Source organism: Hypomesus transpacificus, chromosome 12, assembly GCF_021917145.1.
Source record: "Hypomesus transpacificus isolate Combined female chromosome 12, fHypTra1, whole genome shotgun sequence".
In the NCBI taxonomy this organism is placed as follows: domain Eukaryota; kingdom Metazoa; phylum Chordata; class Actinopteri; order Osmeriformes; family Osmeridae; genus Hypomesus; species Hypomesus transpacificus.
Window position 1 is genome coordinate 8,496,142 of NC_061071.1, and position 17,186 is coordinate 8,513,327.

A 17,186-nucleotide genomic window follows, 5' to 3' on the forward strand; every position below is an offset into this window, starting at 1 on the left:
GAGCTCACCTGTAGAAGAGACGCGTTGCTCAGGCTCAGCCTGAAGAGATAGTTTCTATTTTGGGAGAGAAAGAAACAACAAGTATTATGTCCGTTGCTGTTCATTTCAAGTTTAAAGTAGAAGGAGACAATAAGTGAGTTACCTGGCTCCCACGATGAGCTGGTTTCTGGTGAGGTCCAGGGCCAGCTGGGAGAAATCCTTTACACCAGGACGGGAGAACCCAGAGATCCAGGGACTCAACGCTGGAGGAGAGAAGGTGGTGAGAAGGAGGGGGGGCGGGGGGGGTTAGGCAAGAACAACAACACTTGGGATTAGGCAAGAACAACAACAACCAAGCAAACGGCCCCTGGCTCGGGCCCTCATCCCAGCTCTGCTCTCACTGTGTTTTCACAGATGTGTGAAATATCTCTCCCCTGATGTTCTACCTGGCCTGGGATGGCGGCCAAGCCAACCCTGTGCACGGCCACGGTGATCCTCTGAGCCCGGCTGGGACTTGGCTGAGAGCAGCCTAGTTCAGTCAAGAGTTATCAGATGAGAGGCCCCCCGAGGAGCCAATAATCTCCGGCTTCACCAGTGCTGCTGGACGCTTCAACCGATACCGATGCTGTTGACACATCTGCATCGTATTGACACATCTGTGGTACATCATTGAGATAAGTAGGGCTCTACCACTGCGCGGCGCGAGCGCTAAATCAAAGGCCGCCTCTGCCCCGCGCCCCGTGCTGAAACATGTGGCGGCCATGTTTTCAGAGGCTAATCTAGGCTAACGCTAGCCTGTTTGGCAGAGAAGGGGCGTAAGGTCTGGGAGGGAGGGATCCTGTAAAAAGAGGGGCCTCGCATACACGGGCTGAGCTTAATGTAACCCGACAGCCAGTCAAAATAAGCCGTCTCCCGGGCCCTCATCCAATCAGGCCGTTTGACTGGCAAACCATAACAGTTTAGACTGGCACTGCCTTCACAGTTGCTTACTGAGACGATGGCAGAGATGAAGACCAATTGCGGGGAAAACCGAACAATTCCAATCTCAAATCTCAAAAGCCGTAGGATCACTGTAACAGAGTCCCATTCCCACAATCCAGTTCAGCACCTCGACACAAGCAAGAAAGTGATAGAGTATAACTCAAATCCAAAGTGCCATCTACACAGAGTGCTTTACCATCGAGTTACCTTTTCATTGTTGTTGCACGAACGCAACAGTCCAAAGGTTATCGTCAGGTAGGTGAGCCCACAGTATGACCTTTACAGAAGTGAGAAGCTATTAGTCAGCAGGACTATTATTGTAATTCTGACACATGCCAAAGAGAGCTTTGGCCCACCGTCCATCAGATTGTCCCAACTGAGCCTTAGGTATGAACAGTTACACATCGTCAATTCTCCCCCAAAATGGGAAATTACAGCCTGCAAAAGGTCAGAGCCACTAAACGTTTTTGATAATGCTTCTATAAAAATGAATTATGGAATAGAAATATCTGAGGAGAAGATTTATCTTATTTTATAGAGATACCCGCCACCAAGTCGGCTTTAACTTTTTCAGACTTTGTGCCGACGGACTGTTAATTACTTGTCTACATTTATGAGCAGACAGGACGATAGGGTGTATTTCAGAATCACAAGCCTACTGGCCACTTTGGGATGACAGCTTTCAAGACCCGAACATTTGATTGGCAGTTTCCTGACAGGAAGTTTCAGCAAACTGACAGTGGCAGTCATTTCCTTTCTCCTCACCCTTTGACCTTCTCAGAAAAATAGGGGGAACAGAGGTCTGAAGGTCCCCACTCTCACTTCGAGACATATCCAGATGGTCTCTGTTTCCTCGTCTTTCTCTCTCCCTCTCTCTCTTTTCTAACTCTCTTTCTCTGGTAACAGTGAAGTCATTTTCGCCATCTAAAATGCTCTCCATTTCAGTCCAGCTGGGTCCTGTAGTATATCCCTGGCCATTTTCTGGTAGAGTGCTTCATACCCGCCAATCTGTCCCACAAGTGACCTCTGACAATGGAGACAGGACAAAAGGATCCTGAAAAAGAAACGCCAACGCTGGAGAAAAAAGGAGGGACATCTGTGATGGATGAAGAAATTGCAGCAAACGAGTGAAAGAGAACGAACAGCTCTCATGAAGAAGGGCACCTGATGTACAGTTATGGTTACAGAACACTTCCTGCTACAGAACACTTCCTGCTACAGAACACTTCCTGCCGCAGAACACTTCCTGCCACAGAAGACTTCCTGCTACAGAACAGTTCATGCTACAGAACAGTTCATGCTACAGAACAGTTCCTGCTACAGAACAGTTCCTGCTACAGAACACTTCCTGCTACAGAACAGTTCCTCCTACAGAACAGCTCCTGCCACAGAACACTTCCTGCTACCAGGCGTGGGCTTACCTTGGAAGGAGACGACGGGGTGCTCTTTCCTGGTACAGTGAGGCGGGGGTGGGGGGGGGGAGTCAGGGCTGGGGCCGGTCAGAGGCTGCTGGCACAGACACAGGGGCAGGGAGATGAGGAGCAGGAGCCCGGAGGGGGGGAGAAACCGTGTCTCCCACTGAGTTGTTGCCATGGTTGTGGGACGGACCACACTCACACCTCTAACTGCTCCTTGGGACAGACCTGTGTGGAGGAGGGACAACATTTGAATTCAGAGAGCCAATGACACACCATCAATACAGGCAACCAATCGTTTTTCGACTAGGCAAACAGGACACTTGACGTAACAGACATCCATAAAATGGATTTCGGCTTAAGACACTTTTTACTCTGAGGGTGCGAGATAAGTATATCAACGGGAAAGAAGCCCTTTCAAATCACAACAAATCACAACTCTAGAAGATGACTATAAACCTTTTAGTGACATCAGGACTCTGACCTCTGGCCCAATGGCCTCTGACTTCTGCCCTACTCTAAGTCCAGTGTTGGCCATTGGGGTGTGACCTGGCTCGTAGGACTGACCCAGAGCAGACTAGTAGTAAGTGATGACCAGAGCTACAACCATGGCGATGGGAGATGATTTAACAAAGGGTCAAAAGGTTACGACAATAATACGGTCAACCATAACCCCAAACCCAAACAACCAGTCAGCACCGATAAGCAACAATGATTATTTAGATGTAGACGGACAGGGGTTAAGGGCACCATGTGTGGTCAATAGTTAAAGATTCCCCTAACTTCAAGACCACAGACTACCTGCAAAATAAAGCAATCTGTGGCTCCTCAACCATCTCCTTCTCCCTCATTCCCTTGGAGTAGTCACAGATGTCAAACCGTTCCTCCCCTTTTCACATGAAGATAAAAAAGAAAGAGAAACAATGAAAAATAGAGTGAGTGTGAAGAAGTCCTGAACAGCTGCCGTTGCCGTGGCAGCATCCCCAGTGCCAACCAGTGCTGGCACAGGCCCATCTCTGCCAACAGCTGTGTGCCCAACGCACTGCGACCACCACGGGCATCAGCCCTGGCAGACGCAGTCTGGCACAGGCGTTCACACAAACTCTCTCTCTTTTACACACCCACCCGCACGCACGCACGCACTCTTTCTCTCCCTCTCTTTCCGTCTCTCTCCCTCTTCCACACACACAAGCTCTCTTTTTCTGCCTCTCTCTCTTTGAAACACCAACACACGCACTCTCTCCCTCTCTCACACACTCTTTTTGTCTTTGTGTCTCTGTCTCACACACGCACACACACACACACACACACACTCTGCAATGCGTCCTTGTTACAAAGGGCTGACAACCTTTGACCAAAGTAAAGTTGATCACTGATGTTGGCAGTGAACCACAGAAGGTGTCCCCGGCCCTGGCTGAGATTAGTCAGTGTTCAGGGGCTGAGCCGACTACCTGGTGGTTGGTAGGTGTGCGTGCGTTGCAATGTGACACAAAGTGTGTACGTGTGTATAGAAGAGAGTGTGTGTGTGACAGGGAGAGTGTGTGCATGTGACAGAAAGTGTGTGTGTGTAGGTGGGGGGTTGCTTGCTTGATTGTGAGAGATTGTAAAGTCAGACAATCACACACAAAAGATTTAGGGGAGCAGACGGATCGTCATGGAAGCGGCAACTGTCACTGATGAAGTCAGTGTCAGGCAGAGCAGAGAATAATACAAGTTTGTGTTCCGTGTTTTCTACACACACACACACACACACACACACACATAGATACCACACCAAGCTGCTTATATGTCTGTCTGCGAATGAGACTCTTTAAAGTGAATCTACGATAAAGAAGCAGAGGCCTGAATCTCTTGCTTAAGCAGTCCTGTAACATGTACTGGACATGAAAGGGATTGGCTAAAGGTTGTGGTGACTAGAACACTCCTGGACTCTTTCAGTCCGTGTTGTTCCGTGGCCTTGCAGGCCAACCATGAACAAAGCTGTCTTTAATTGAGCGGCTTGCCTGGTCAGGATTTAGAAGCCGAAGCCAATTAGGCCCAACCGTGGTGTTTTGGAGTAAAGCCTGTAATCGGTGTTGTGTGCATGATTGATTTGTTATTGCTGGGTGGTGGATGTGGTGGAGGGGGTGGGGGAGGGGCGGTCTGGAGAGTGTCTGCCTGCTGCCTCTACCCCCTCTGGGGGAGGGGGGGGGGGGGAGTTAGGGAAGGGGGATGAGGTTCCTAAGTGGGGTCTGCCTGTCAGTCTCTGCACAGTCAACGATCCGATTGTTGATATCGGAAGGTTCGGGTTAGTGTTTGTGTGTGTTTGTGAGGGGAAGGGGAAGAAGGTGTCCCCCTCCCCCCCCCCCCACACACACACACACACACCATGATTGACTGCAGACAGGGAGAGTTAAGGGCAGGGTTGATGGCCTGAGGGGTTCTAAGACAGACGTGGGCCTCAAAAGAAGGGGGGGGGGGGGGTGTCTGGAGCTCTCTCTCAAACACACACACACACACAGACACACACACACACAGCATAGGGCTTTCTAATTAATGGTGCCATTCTCCTCTGGCCTGGCCCAGTTCCCCCACTGCTGCCTCATTCTGTTTGCTCTCAGCCCAGACCCCCTAAAGTCAGGCCTGTATTGACCATGGCTAATCACACTCAATGGCCCTGACCCATCAAATGTCTCTAATGCCTACTTCCAGACCAGGGGCTGCATGAGAGCTGGCCCTTTATGACCAACACCCCATACAGCTAGGAGCCTCAGCTGTGCACAGGGTACGAGAGGGCCTCAAGAAAAGACCAGAACAAAGTGCCCAATGTGGAACTATAGAGCACAGAAAGGGCCTTTTCTAATGCTGCCAAATCCCTTTATGCGAGTATCAAATCTGATCATCTGTGAAAAATGACGTGGGGAGTGGAGGGGATGATGCAAAGGGCCCGATCCCCGATGAAAAGCCCTTTGGGAGGGAGAGAGGAGAGGAGGAAGGGATGACACCCACAGGTGGCCTGAGTCTGGCAGGACTATGGGAACAAGAAGGGATATGAAGGAAGAGATGACAGGTTTTCTGGAGAAACTCCCATTACTGAGGGAAGAACAGGCAAAGCCTTCCATGGCAGTGTGTTTCACCGTCATTTTGTACTTTGCTCTATTTTTGTCATTGATTTGGCAAGAAGACAGTTTAAATGCGGTGTTAGGAGATGCCGTTAGGAACAGTTAGGAGCAGCAGGACCACGTTTCTGTGTGAAAATGGAGGGTCCTGAAAAGAAAAGAAAAAAATAACACTGACCAACAGTGTCATGCTGATTCCAGGAAATGGGCCTCGTAGAATAGTTCAATCACTATCTCAACAATTTCAGTCAAGACCAATTCTTGGGGAAGTGTGGTATTTTTCACTACAATTTGAACAATGGCGGTCCAATGTTTACAGTAGTAGACTTTCAGTACAGGAAAACACCCCTTTGAGAGATCAAATGAGTGTGTAATGGACTTTACTCAATGCAACTTCATCTAAAAGAACAAAGAATGGACCCGAGGTGACCTTAAATGAAAAGAAACATTTGTTTGCTCTTTCTGGCAGTGCACCAGTTCTGATCAGCCAGACAAAATATCCAGGAGAAATGTAAACACTAAACCCAGCTCAGGTTCTTTATCTTATTTGGGTGGAACCTGTTCTCACTTGACTAGACTTGTCATAGCCAAAGTTCTCTTAAGGTGATGAAATCATATTTCTTATTTTTTCATACAGTATTGTAACTAAGTGCAAATATACATTCAGTAAGTGAGGGAAATCTTATGCTTTTTTGTTTTGTTTTGCTCTGTCAAAATCATCATAGAGATAACCCTGACCCAAAGGGCTTTCAAACCAACACCTTTTGTATTTCATCAGGCCCCTGTTCACTCAGAGAGAAGTGTGTTCTTGGTGTTTACTTTCCAATCCAATCTATGGATAGTCCCTGTGTCCCTGTGCATGGGCTTAAGCTATTTTCTTTGGTTAAAAGAACATTTTTCACTGAAGAAAATGTGTTTTCTTTTGAAAGCTTGTTAAAATCTGTTTTCTGCCCAGTAGCAGACTGACAGGAGGCTACATCAGGGCAGAAGGGTGGAGATAATGGGTCAATAGTGACTAATGGCTGCAATTGTGCAGAATGGACTTGCGTTTGGCCCGACTCAGGCTATTTCCCCTTGTACCACCCAATGGGGGGCTACGATCTCACTGAGCCATCGCCAGTGAGCACAGTCATGGCACCAAGCCCTTTCCCTGTGGGACCAACCTCTCCGATGTGCTGCAACTCATCAGCAGGGGAGTGGGCAGACGTGAAGCCCTTTTCTATTGTGCTGTACTATTTCCGTATTAGATTTTCTGGATTGAAGCGAACCCTTGCTTTGGTAAGTTACACATACGATGGCACCCTTGGTGAACATGATCAGATTTTGACCATCCCATCAGGAGGAAATTTCGTTTGGATTAGCCCAGAGAATGAACCGTACTGTCAAGTGATGGTGGACGTGCATGTGCCTAGGGTAGCCTGCGTGTGTGTGTATCAAGTGTGCGTGTGTGTGCGTGTGTGTGTGCAAGTGCTACTATTTCATAGTTGGAGCCCCCCCTTCCAATCCCTCCCACTTGGCCTGACGTAGCGGGTTAATGAAGCAGCACAGCCTCCACTGCTGCCCTGCCTTTGTGCCGGAGCAGCTCTGGCTGAGCGAGGGCAGGCATGGAGACGGGCCCAGCGCTCCCTGGGCTCCGTGCTGCTCTATAGACAAAGAGAACAGGTGTCAGGCTCCCTCTTCCTTTCTGAAACGGCGGTTGACGTTGACGGCCGCGCTCTCCTAACCTCCACTGACGCGCTACAGGGAGACTCCTGCTCTGTAATTGGACAGGAGATTGACAGCCCGGGTCCAATCCGGGTGGAATGATTAAGAGAGCTCTGCATGGGATTACGGGAGCTGCTTCCAGGTCGGGGGGGGCAGCCTCTGTTTTCCTAGACTTCCTAGAGGGGCGCCCCTTACATGATATACACATGACCTGTCCTGAACTTGTTTTCAATTGACCGTGGAACGCCAACCTGACCCCCCCTTCAACACGTCTGCAGCGTGTGTGTGTGCGCGCGTATGAGTGTGTGTGTGTATGAGTGTGTGTGTGTGCTCGGGTGGGCACGTGTAAGCGTGCATATAAGTGTGTGAGTCTGTGTACACTTTAGTGTTCACCCTACCGTGTAATGACTTCACTGAGCCAATAAACATAAGATAATACTTTAAGAGCGATTTAAGAGCGATTTAAGGTTTAGGTCCTCATCCTGGCCAATCGCAGACGTTCCCAACTCGTACCGTCTGATAAGCACTTCATTTGAATACAACTCGTTTATTGTTGAAAGGGATAAACAGTTAGATTTAATATGAGTACTAAATGTTAATCCCTAAATAGAAGATTAGACGTTGCTTTAGCTTAAATGTCAATGGATTCTGTTTTGTGTGGGTAGACATTTTAAAGACTGGTCTGAGGTTTACCCTACAAAACAGTGCTACAGTGAGACGCACCACAAAGCCTCCTAAAACAAAGCTGTCTTATTTGAGTTGGTTGAGAAAGTGGTCGGTTTGGTTTTCTCACCCCCCCAGTTAGCCTGAGCCTGTTAACCATCACATCCATGTGATGCCTACGCATGCCTGGGAGTCCAGTTTGGACCTGCCCCCAAACGGCCAAATGTTTTCTTCCATTCATCTCCATTAACGCTGTCCAACATAAAGCTTCCCAAATACGCTTCAGTAGAACACGTACATTTCTTGAGCCATTATTACGTACACCATCATCCTTAACATAATATATATCACCATCTTTCACATAAAATATGTATATATTTTTTTTTTATGTGAAGGATGATGGTGTACGTAATAATACAACATATATATATATATATATATATATATATATATATCTTGTATCCTTTATTAACATAATGCAAATGTTCTCTGGAAGTTTCCCTGGGGCACGTTGTGTCGACGTCGTGTCATGTGTAAAAGCGGAAGTAGGCGGGAAGCTCCATTTGGTCATGGCTCCCCCTCTTTGTGACCGTGGCATAACCATTGTGGCTGAACTTGAATACACTGAAAAAGGCCTGCCTGAGATGATCGATCTGGGGTTAACTGAACTTCCTCGAAATTCTGACAACCCAACCACTGCTAATGTGATCCACAGAAGTCCAACCAAGTGTAATACGTCCCTATTGTGAAAAAGAGAGAACCATTGGGGGTTGGAGCTTTCCCTTGTTGAGAAGTACTGCCTTCAAATATCTGACATCACCAACAGCAAGAAAGGAAAGGAAACTGTCCATCCAACAGATCTGGACTTCATCCAAACATCATTAAAAGAAGTAGGGTAGGACCCCTTTGCTCCCTAACCTCCAAATTCCTCCCATAACAAAGTGGGTTGCAAAACAACAGCCTTCTTTCTCAATGCATCGGCCAAGCTAACAGTCCAGCAGGTCTACATTGTATTCTGTACCGGCTGCAATTCAAACAGAAGACCCATTAAAATACAAAAGTAAACCAGTAAGAAAACTACAACCAGTTAGTTTAGCTAAATTGTTTCACACAAATGTGTCAGGTCAGGCAAAAGGGACACTTGTTGTAAGGGGGACACAGAAATTCTCCCATTAAAATATTCAGAGTGAATGTTCCACCATTTCCTACGCTGTGTCTCCAACTCCCTCCCATGGTGTGAATAGCTTCTCTGTTTGACCTGCCAACTATCTGCCAATGGTTCCTCTCTTTTACAAGTGAATAGATCGAGTTTAGCCACAGTTAAAAGACACACTAACGTGCCATGGCTGGACCACAATAGTGGTGTGGGTAATTTGCCAAAGCTAATGATGCTACTTTGGCCTGGCTAGTGGAGGAAGATAGCAGAATCTTAACCAGGCACACAGCTGCGCACAGTGCCTATCTGGGAGACTGTCCACATTCAACTGTTCCACATCCCTACATTACTAAGAGCATGCAAGACAAAAGAGAAGACATATTCTTCTGAAAAAGAAGAATGTTAAATGACAGAAGAGCATAGTATGTTGTCATTAAGTTTGTAGATACTTTAGAATCTAAGACAAAACATACTAGTGTTACTGTACTTATAGCTTTTCATGAAGAAAGAACAGGTGATGAATTAACAGGTTATTAGTATAATCACTAGTATTCCGGTTATTTTCATATTGGTCATGGGTATGAATCGGTGATTGTAATTAAGACACATTAGAAACTATTTCTGGGTATAACTGGTGCCTGTAATTACTACAAGTGTATTAAATGCTATTTGAAAATATGTTGTCAATTTACCCCCCAAAACTAAAAGAAATTCAATGAAAAGCACATAGATCACTTTTTATAACAGACTCTCTACATCAGAGCCACAAGTTCAACATGTGGCTCCCCTTTGGCAAAATACAGATTTATCGTAATTTAAAAAAAGAAAACGATGCCCGTCTTTTCGGACTACAGACAGGAGCCATCGATCTGATGCTGGCAGTCCCCCCCTTCTCTCCCCTCCCCTCCCAATTCCAGCACACATGCCCCAGACCGACACACAGGAGAACAAAGAGGGCATCCTCCACACAATAGATCCCCCCTGGGGGGGCCCCACAAGGGCTCAATCAATACGGTTACTGTGTGACACACGTGTGTCCATTCCATCCGCCCCGACAACACAGCTGGGGGGTGGGGGAGGGGAAGGTGCCATGTCCATTAAAAGGAGAGATGGACAAAAGTGCTGTCTAACCCTGCAACAATGCTGAGAGGGAGAGAGAGAGGGAGAGAGAGAGGCAGAGAGACAGATGATGTGACAGTGGGAAAGAAGTGAGAGAAAAAAAATCCAGAACGGACAAAAGAAAAAATACACAGACCAGCACATGAGATGGAAGAGATGGATCCACTGCCCACTGGAAGAAGACAGAAAGGGGGGAATGAGAAATCAAAAGAACTCACCAGCAGAGCTTCACCCAACGGTCATTCTGAAAGCAACAGGGTGGCACCAATCCTCCAGAATCCTTGAATTAGTGAGAGAGTGAGAGAGACCTTGTTACCCATCAGCAAACACATTGGCTAGCCGCTCCCAGTGTGTGAAGGGGGTGGAGTAGTGTGTGGGGGCAGCAGAGAGGTGGTGTTGCGAGCTGCAAAGCATTCCTTTTGGTGAAAAACAAACCGGTAACTTCCTCAATAGAGATTGGGTGCAAGTTGGTGGATGTGCTTGTGTGTGGGTGTGTGTGCGAGTAGGACAGTCGGAAGGGGGGCACTGGGCAGTCAGATCGTGCCCATTCCAGGCCAGACAGGAGGGATTGGAGAAAGGAGGGTGGAGGGAATGGGGGAGATGAGGGGGAGTGTACATTCAGAGAACTACGTCCCCCCCCCCTCCCCCTCCTCTCCTTCTCACACTCTGAAGAACGACTCTACCCAGTGCATGAGGGTCATTATCGTGGGTGAATATACACAGTGGTACAGGAGCGGATGAAGAAAAAAAAGAACAAAAAACACAATTCTCAAGAGAATGAGTGATGAAGGAGGAAAAAAAACACAATTTGTCATTTTCAAGAACGCAGCTTGAGAGACAAATGGAGTGCAGTGGAGAGCTCGAGGCGGCGGCGTAATCTTAATTAGTCTCATTTGCGGGCGTGGCAGGGCGGAGGGCTGGGCGGAGGGGGGAGGGGGTGTAATTGGAAAATCACCGAGTGTGTTCACATGACAGGGCCACTCATCACCACCACCACCACCATCACAGGAGATGGAGCCTCCACTGACCCTCTGCTGTACAGCTGAGGATTCACTTTTCTGAGGATTCACTCTTCTCAAAGGGCCAAACCAAAGATTCATCACAAACACGCAATAGACAAAGCCAAAACAGCCACATTCAGCTAAAAGCTGGAACGACCGACAGATGAGGAGACTAAATTGAGAAACGTGTGTCCGGAGTGTCCTTGAAAGATGACCCCCCCCCCTCGCCCATGTCTCTCACCCATGTCTGAGCTGAGGGGACATATGTTTGACCTGTGTTGTTTTGGTCAAGAGGACCCCCCAAAGCCTGACTACCACCTAGCCAGTGGCACCTCCCCCCCCCCCCCCCCCCTGTTTCTCCCCTGTTGAGACCCACACATTAGTGTCAACAATATGGGTGGAGATTAACCAGGAGAGGTGGAATGGGAGGGCTTTAGATCAACATTACCACTGAGTCCCCCCTAAAGCCCAGAGGAAGGTCAGTTAACTTGCCCCCAGCAGAGCACAGGAGACAACAGGGAGAAAGCTGCATGCCAACAAACAATGGTGTATGTGTGTGTGTGTGCATGGAGGGGGAGGTTACATCACAGGCCTAGAATAAATAGGTGTACACTGAAATTCTTGAGGGATCACAAGCTAATATTGACTCTACTATTTTTAGGTGGCTAATCACGTTGAATTCAGCATGCCAAATCTAATATGTAGCCCAACACCAATGTTATATTATTCAAAGATAAACACATACATGTGTTTCAGGGAGCAACAGTCAACCACTACCGCCATAAAAACAAGACTTTCAGTCGGAGATAGCAGGCCAGGAATGCAGTTGCAGCTGTCATTCAGCTGAGTGCTATCTCTAAAAGATGTGAGGAGGATTTCTGGGGTTTAAAACAGACAGGGATGGTACCATCCATCTGATGTACCTGGCATCTGTGTCCATCTTACAGATGTACTGATCTCTAAGTGGAACACCTTGTTTTAGTCAACCAGTGGAGAGGCTCAGGGTCAGAGGTTAGCCAAGTCTGGGCAGAGGGAAAAGAAAACAGAACAAGCTGCAAACTAACTGCAACTGTAATGCTCAGGTGGTTTGAAGGTCTGAGTGTTTGTGTGTGTGCGTGTATTGTGTGATAAAACAAAGTAACAAAGTCTTCAGAGACCGCTGGATAGAGAGAGACAGAGAGAGAGAGAGAGAGAGAGAGAGAGAGAGAGAGAGAGAGAGAGAGAGAGACAGAGAGAGAGACACAGAGAGAGAGAGACACAGAGAGAGAGAGACAGAGAGAGAGAGAAAGAGAGAGAGAAACTTTCGGCCATATTTAATCACAGGAGAGAATGGTGAAAAGGTTGATCTGTTTACAAGCTGGGTTCCACAGTCATCTATCAGCCAGTTTCAGCACACAGAGATATGTGACCTACTCCCTGCATCAGAGCCCAGACTACAGAAACAAGGGCAACACTAAGTCTCAAAACCAGCACACTTGGAATTAAACACATCATAAATTGAGTGGGAGTTTTTTTATTAAACGTCATAGTAAACTTTGACAAAGCATGAGGATGCAGTAATGAAGATTGCCATACAGGCGAACGGCTAGGGTTAATTTCCGAACATAATATGCTACCAATCTAACTGCATAGCGTCATCTGAATCGGGCCATGTCTATTCTGTTAAATTACCAGTATTAATTATAGCCATTTCCAAAGGTAGACATTTAATTTAAGAATGGAAATGAGTCTCGGTTCCCAGAGGTGGTAAAAATAAGCCTCATTAAAGGTCTGATTACGCCGGACAAATATTATTAGTTTACTTTCCTCATCAACAAATCAGTACTCAGACAGCTTGGGCCCCGGAGAAGGTCAAGTTTTCCATCTGACTCTGCATGTACAGACCCCAATCAGAGGTGAGGAACCAGAAGTGTGACAGGGCAGTAACTGTAAGCCCAGAGAGAGAGAGACAACACTGGCGACTGGCTGCCATGCCAGGAGACAGGCACGCGTTGAGCTAGCTAGTTTACAGCCAGGGGAATTAAAACGCCAATCCCAGTGGAGGCTGTCGAAGGTGGAGAAAGCAGCAAGGACATGGAGGATGACCTTTCACTCCAACACACATAACAGCAATTAATGGTGACCATAAATCATGTGCACAGAGGTTTCAAAAAAAGAAAAGATGAAAAAATGACTTGTGATCTGCGTGACCAACGGAGCATAGGAGACAAATAGGCCGTCCCCTGCGACTCGCCACTGACCTTTACACAGCCAGGGAGGCAGGCCATTCATCCCTCTTAGTATTTACATTTAGTCATTTAGCAGACGCTCTTATCCAGAGCGACTTACAGTAAGTACAGGGAAATTCTCCCGAGGAAAGTTGGCTGAAGTGTCTTGCCCAAGGACACGACGCCATTTGGCACGGACGGGGATCGAACCAGCAACCCTTACTAACCCTTACTGGCGCATTTCCCTAATCGCTCAGCCAATTGACTCCCCAGTAGTATCATTGTGCTGCAAACTTTCAAAGCTCTGCAGAATAAGGGGTTCCAAACTTGTGCAAACTTTCAGCTGGTCTCAGAGGAGCCTCTCTTAACTTATAGAAGTAAGCTCTTAGTTCTGCTCCCACTGAGAGACAACCATAACAAGACTCAAGAATAGGGATACAAATCAAGGTTAATATGATTTGTTTATAGGACAGGTGATTATTTGTGCCACCAATACGAATTATATGGATACTTCCCTTGAGATTTACATTTTAAAAGGTTTTCTTCTGTAGCTTTTTATTAGCCAGTCGAAATGTTATCATACTAGATAAGCCACAATATCTGCTTATCTGAAGTGGATCAAAGAACCAATGATGAGTGTGAGATATACTACTTCAAAAGAAATATTTCCTCAAAACACATTTTCAGTCATCGGTACCTGGCTCCAAACATGAAAGCCCATTTTTCCGAGCACATTCCTAACCCATACCTTAATACTTGACCTGCCAAGTTCTCATCATCCACAGAATGGGCTCTGCCGTCTGTGAACCCTCAGATGTACTGGTAAAGTAGAAGTGAGACATACATATGACACGTGTGATATTTGAGCCCATAAATGAACGAGCTGTACAGCCGGAACATGAACACTTGATAACATGTTCTGGCTTGAGCGTGTTTTTGTCAACAAGCACACATGTGAGGTTCTCCTGTAGGGCACACGTCTGTCTGGATTTCTAGACCTCATTGATCAAACACGTCCACGTTTGGTCCCTCAAGCGTGATCTTATCTATTCAATCTGATGGGCCTGCTAAACAAACATGACACGCAGGGAGCTTCAAAAACTCACTCAACATTCTGCTTTTGGAAAGTAAAACGAGAGTATTTTAGCAACCATGACCATGGCGACAATATACTGTCATGAAAGGAAGTAGGTAGCCAGGAACCTGCCATGATGATAGACTGCTGATCCTTCCATCCATAATAATACTAGCACTCCATCTCCCTCTCTCCCTCTCTCTTTGGTATGTGCGTCATCATGCAGAGAGAGAGGGAGGGAGAGAGAGAGAGAGAGAGAGAGAGAGAGAGAGAGACAGAGAGGGAGAGAGAGAGAGAGAGAGAGTACCTGCCAGAGTTCTTGCCAGGCTGCTGCATAACATAACGCAAGGAGTCAGGGCCAGGTCAGAGAGGAGAACAGAGCTGGCAGTCCCATGGTATTGACACAGTGTTGACCCCTAGCCCCAGAGTCTTAACTGCATCAGCTGGGGGCCCAGCAGTTTTCAACCATTTAAAAGGTACACGAAGGGCATGGAAAGATCGGACAGTGAACAAAGCCACACATCCTAGAAGACGATGAGACCAACCCCACCCATTTGATGAACTCCAGAGGGCAATGGCAGATCTAATTTCTGACGTAATCTGTAATATATAACAAGGTATTGACATATGGACATCCGAGCCACGGAATAAGACTATCAACGCTGTCAAAGAGCTATATTATCGTAACACTAGCTAGCATGAGAGCAGCTCGCGAGGGTGGGTCTCCATAGAGTCCACTGCTAGCCAGACGACTCTGGGGAGCATCCATGGTGAACCTCCCCTGACTTTCTTCTCCGCAGGCATCAATGGGGTCCTTGTCCACCACATAGCACTGCACTGTGAGCCAGGGAGGGGGGCCTTGCACACAGAAATATTGACTCAGAAACATCAAACATTTGGCTGACCCGTTTTCAACAAGCGTGGTTGTGTTGCTGTTTGCCTCTCCCGTGGGTGTTTTGGGGTTTACCTTCTTTCTCTGGCCATAAAAATAAAAAAAACGGTACTTTTGAATGATTCCAAACATACTTGCACAAGCGCATGCTTACACACACACACACACACACACACACACACACACACACACACACACACGGTCACTTATTGAATGACAGGGTCTGTGAAAAGTGACCCCATAATCCCCCCCCCCCCGCCTCCGGACCCTGACCAAAGATGAAGCGTCCACCATTGCCTCTACCTAGCCCCCTACTCCTCCCCCCACTCTCTCTCAGTCTCACCTCAGCCAGTGAGACAGACAGCAGTAAAAAGGGGTAGGATGTGGTCTCCAGGTTTGTACCTGTCTACCAGGCACTAAAATGATTTAATGCTGCTTCCATTTTTAGCCTGTGGTTTGTTGGTGCCTGTACATTAGACCTTGGACACTCCTGTGCCACAGGAGTGTGCCAGCATCCGTCAGCCTCCAAGTGTACGCAGTGAACCCCTGATGGTAGGAGTTGTTAGGCTGAAAGCATTCCATTTACATAATGCTGCAAACGAGAGAGATGAGGAACGAACAGAGGTAGTAGTGGTGGTAGTGGTGGTGGAGGGAGGGGTGGGGTGACGGTGGGGAGGGGGCATGGCATCAAGCCATTAAACATCTAAAGGGTACTTTCTGAATGCCCCGGAGGAACATTTGAGTTGTTGGGACAGGAGCTGAAGCACTTGAGCTGGAGAGGATGGGACTGGAGAACCCGGGGAGAACAGACGGATCTCTGGACAACCCAGACCCCCTCAGGTCCCGAGCGCTAAATCAATGCTCTTACTCTCCGATAGCTTTAACATGCACAAACATGCATCCTTCCCAACTACCTCCCTCTCTTCCTCCATCAATCAGTCCTGTTGTAGTCGACAACACGCGAGAACTTGTCAACTGGTCTGTTTTAATGTTTCATCTGACCCTGTGTTAATTCATTTTTAAATAATTTAATGAGGGTTGAGGGCTAATACAACAATACGATTTTTGGTATAAACGGTTGGAATTCATAAATTCTCTATCGATCTTTAAAAAAAATTGTACATTTAAGGAAATGCTAAGTTAAAGATGCGTCTGGGACGGCCAAATTAGAAATGACTTATTTTTACACAGAGAAACTAATCCTAAATAGGCCTAGTCAACAACTGACCCATATCTGCACAATCGGTGCATACTACATAATAATGCAATAGGCTAATTGAAGAGCCACTAAAATAAACCAAGATTGATACAAAATAAATAATAATCTATATCTAAATCTGTGCTGGTAACATCCGCGATCACTATAGTGATCCGTATCAATAGAAACTTGAACTAGTTATACCCATTGCACAATCTTTTAATGTCACTTAAAAGTAGCCAAGTCAAAGTTTTTTTATCATACCAAGAAAACAACCAACATGATCTGTTGCTAAATATGTAAAGCAATTACAGCCAAAACATTATTCTTACCTTAGAATATTCGTGCATACGTATTTGTTGAGAAAAGTTGTTTGTCCTACGGTTGTCGCGGACTTCGCACTACAATAATGCGATAGTGAATGAATGCCAGTGACGTTCCCCACCCTTTCTGATTAAACTCCTTCTGCCTGCCTGCTCCGCCAGTCCACCGGTAGGCTCTGTGAAGTTGCGGGCTCATCACAATTCGTGATGACGAAAGGGATGTTGATCCGTGAGGAATTGGTCGTCGTATTTTTTTAAGAAACGATATTGTACTCAAAACAATACATTTTATGGCACAAATGCCCACAAAGCTAATTTTTTTTATTTATTATATATTTTGGCGTAAAACTTGTATTTGACTGTCCTATACTCATG

The 17,186-nt window shown here is 46.7% G+C and overlaps 1 protein-coding gene across 1 annotated transcript in view; it reads right to left on the minus strand.

Annotated features, from left to right (window-relative positions):
• sema5bb (sema domain, seven thrombospondin repeats (type 1 and type 1-like), transmembrane domain (TM) and short cytoplasmic domain, (semaphorin) 5Bb) overlaps window positions 1-16,964 on the minus strand; it is a 33,993-nt gene extending 17,029 nt beyond the window's left edge. Inside the window, 4 exon segments of the mRNA XM_047031212.1 lie at window positions 9-54; window positions 143-242; window positions 2,382-2,603; window positions 16,821-16,964. Of these exon segments, the coding sequence (XP_046887168.1) occupies window positions 9-54; window positions 143-242; window positions 2,382-2,553 (318 nt within the window). The 5' untranslated portion in view covers window positions 2,554-2,603; window positions 16,821-16,964.
• Window positions 16,965-17,186: the final 222 nt, after the last annotated feature.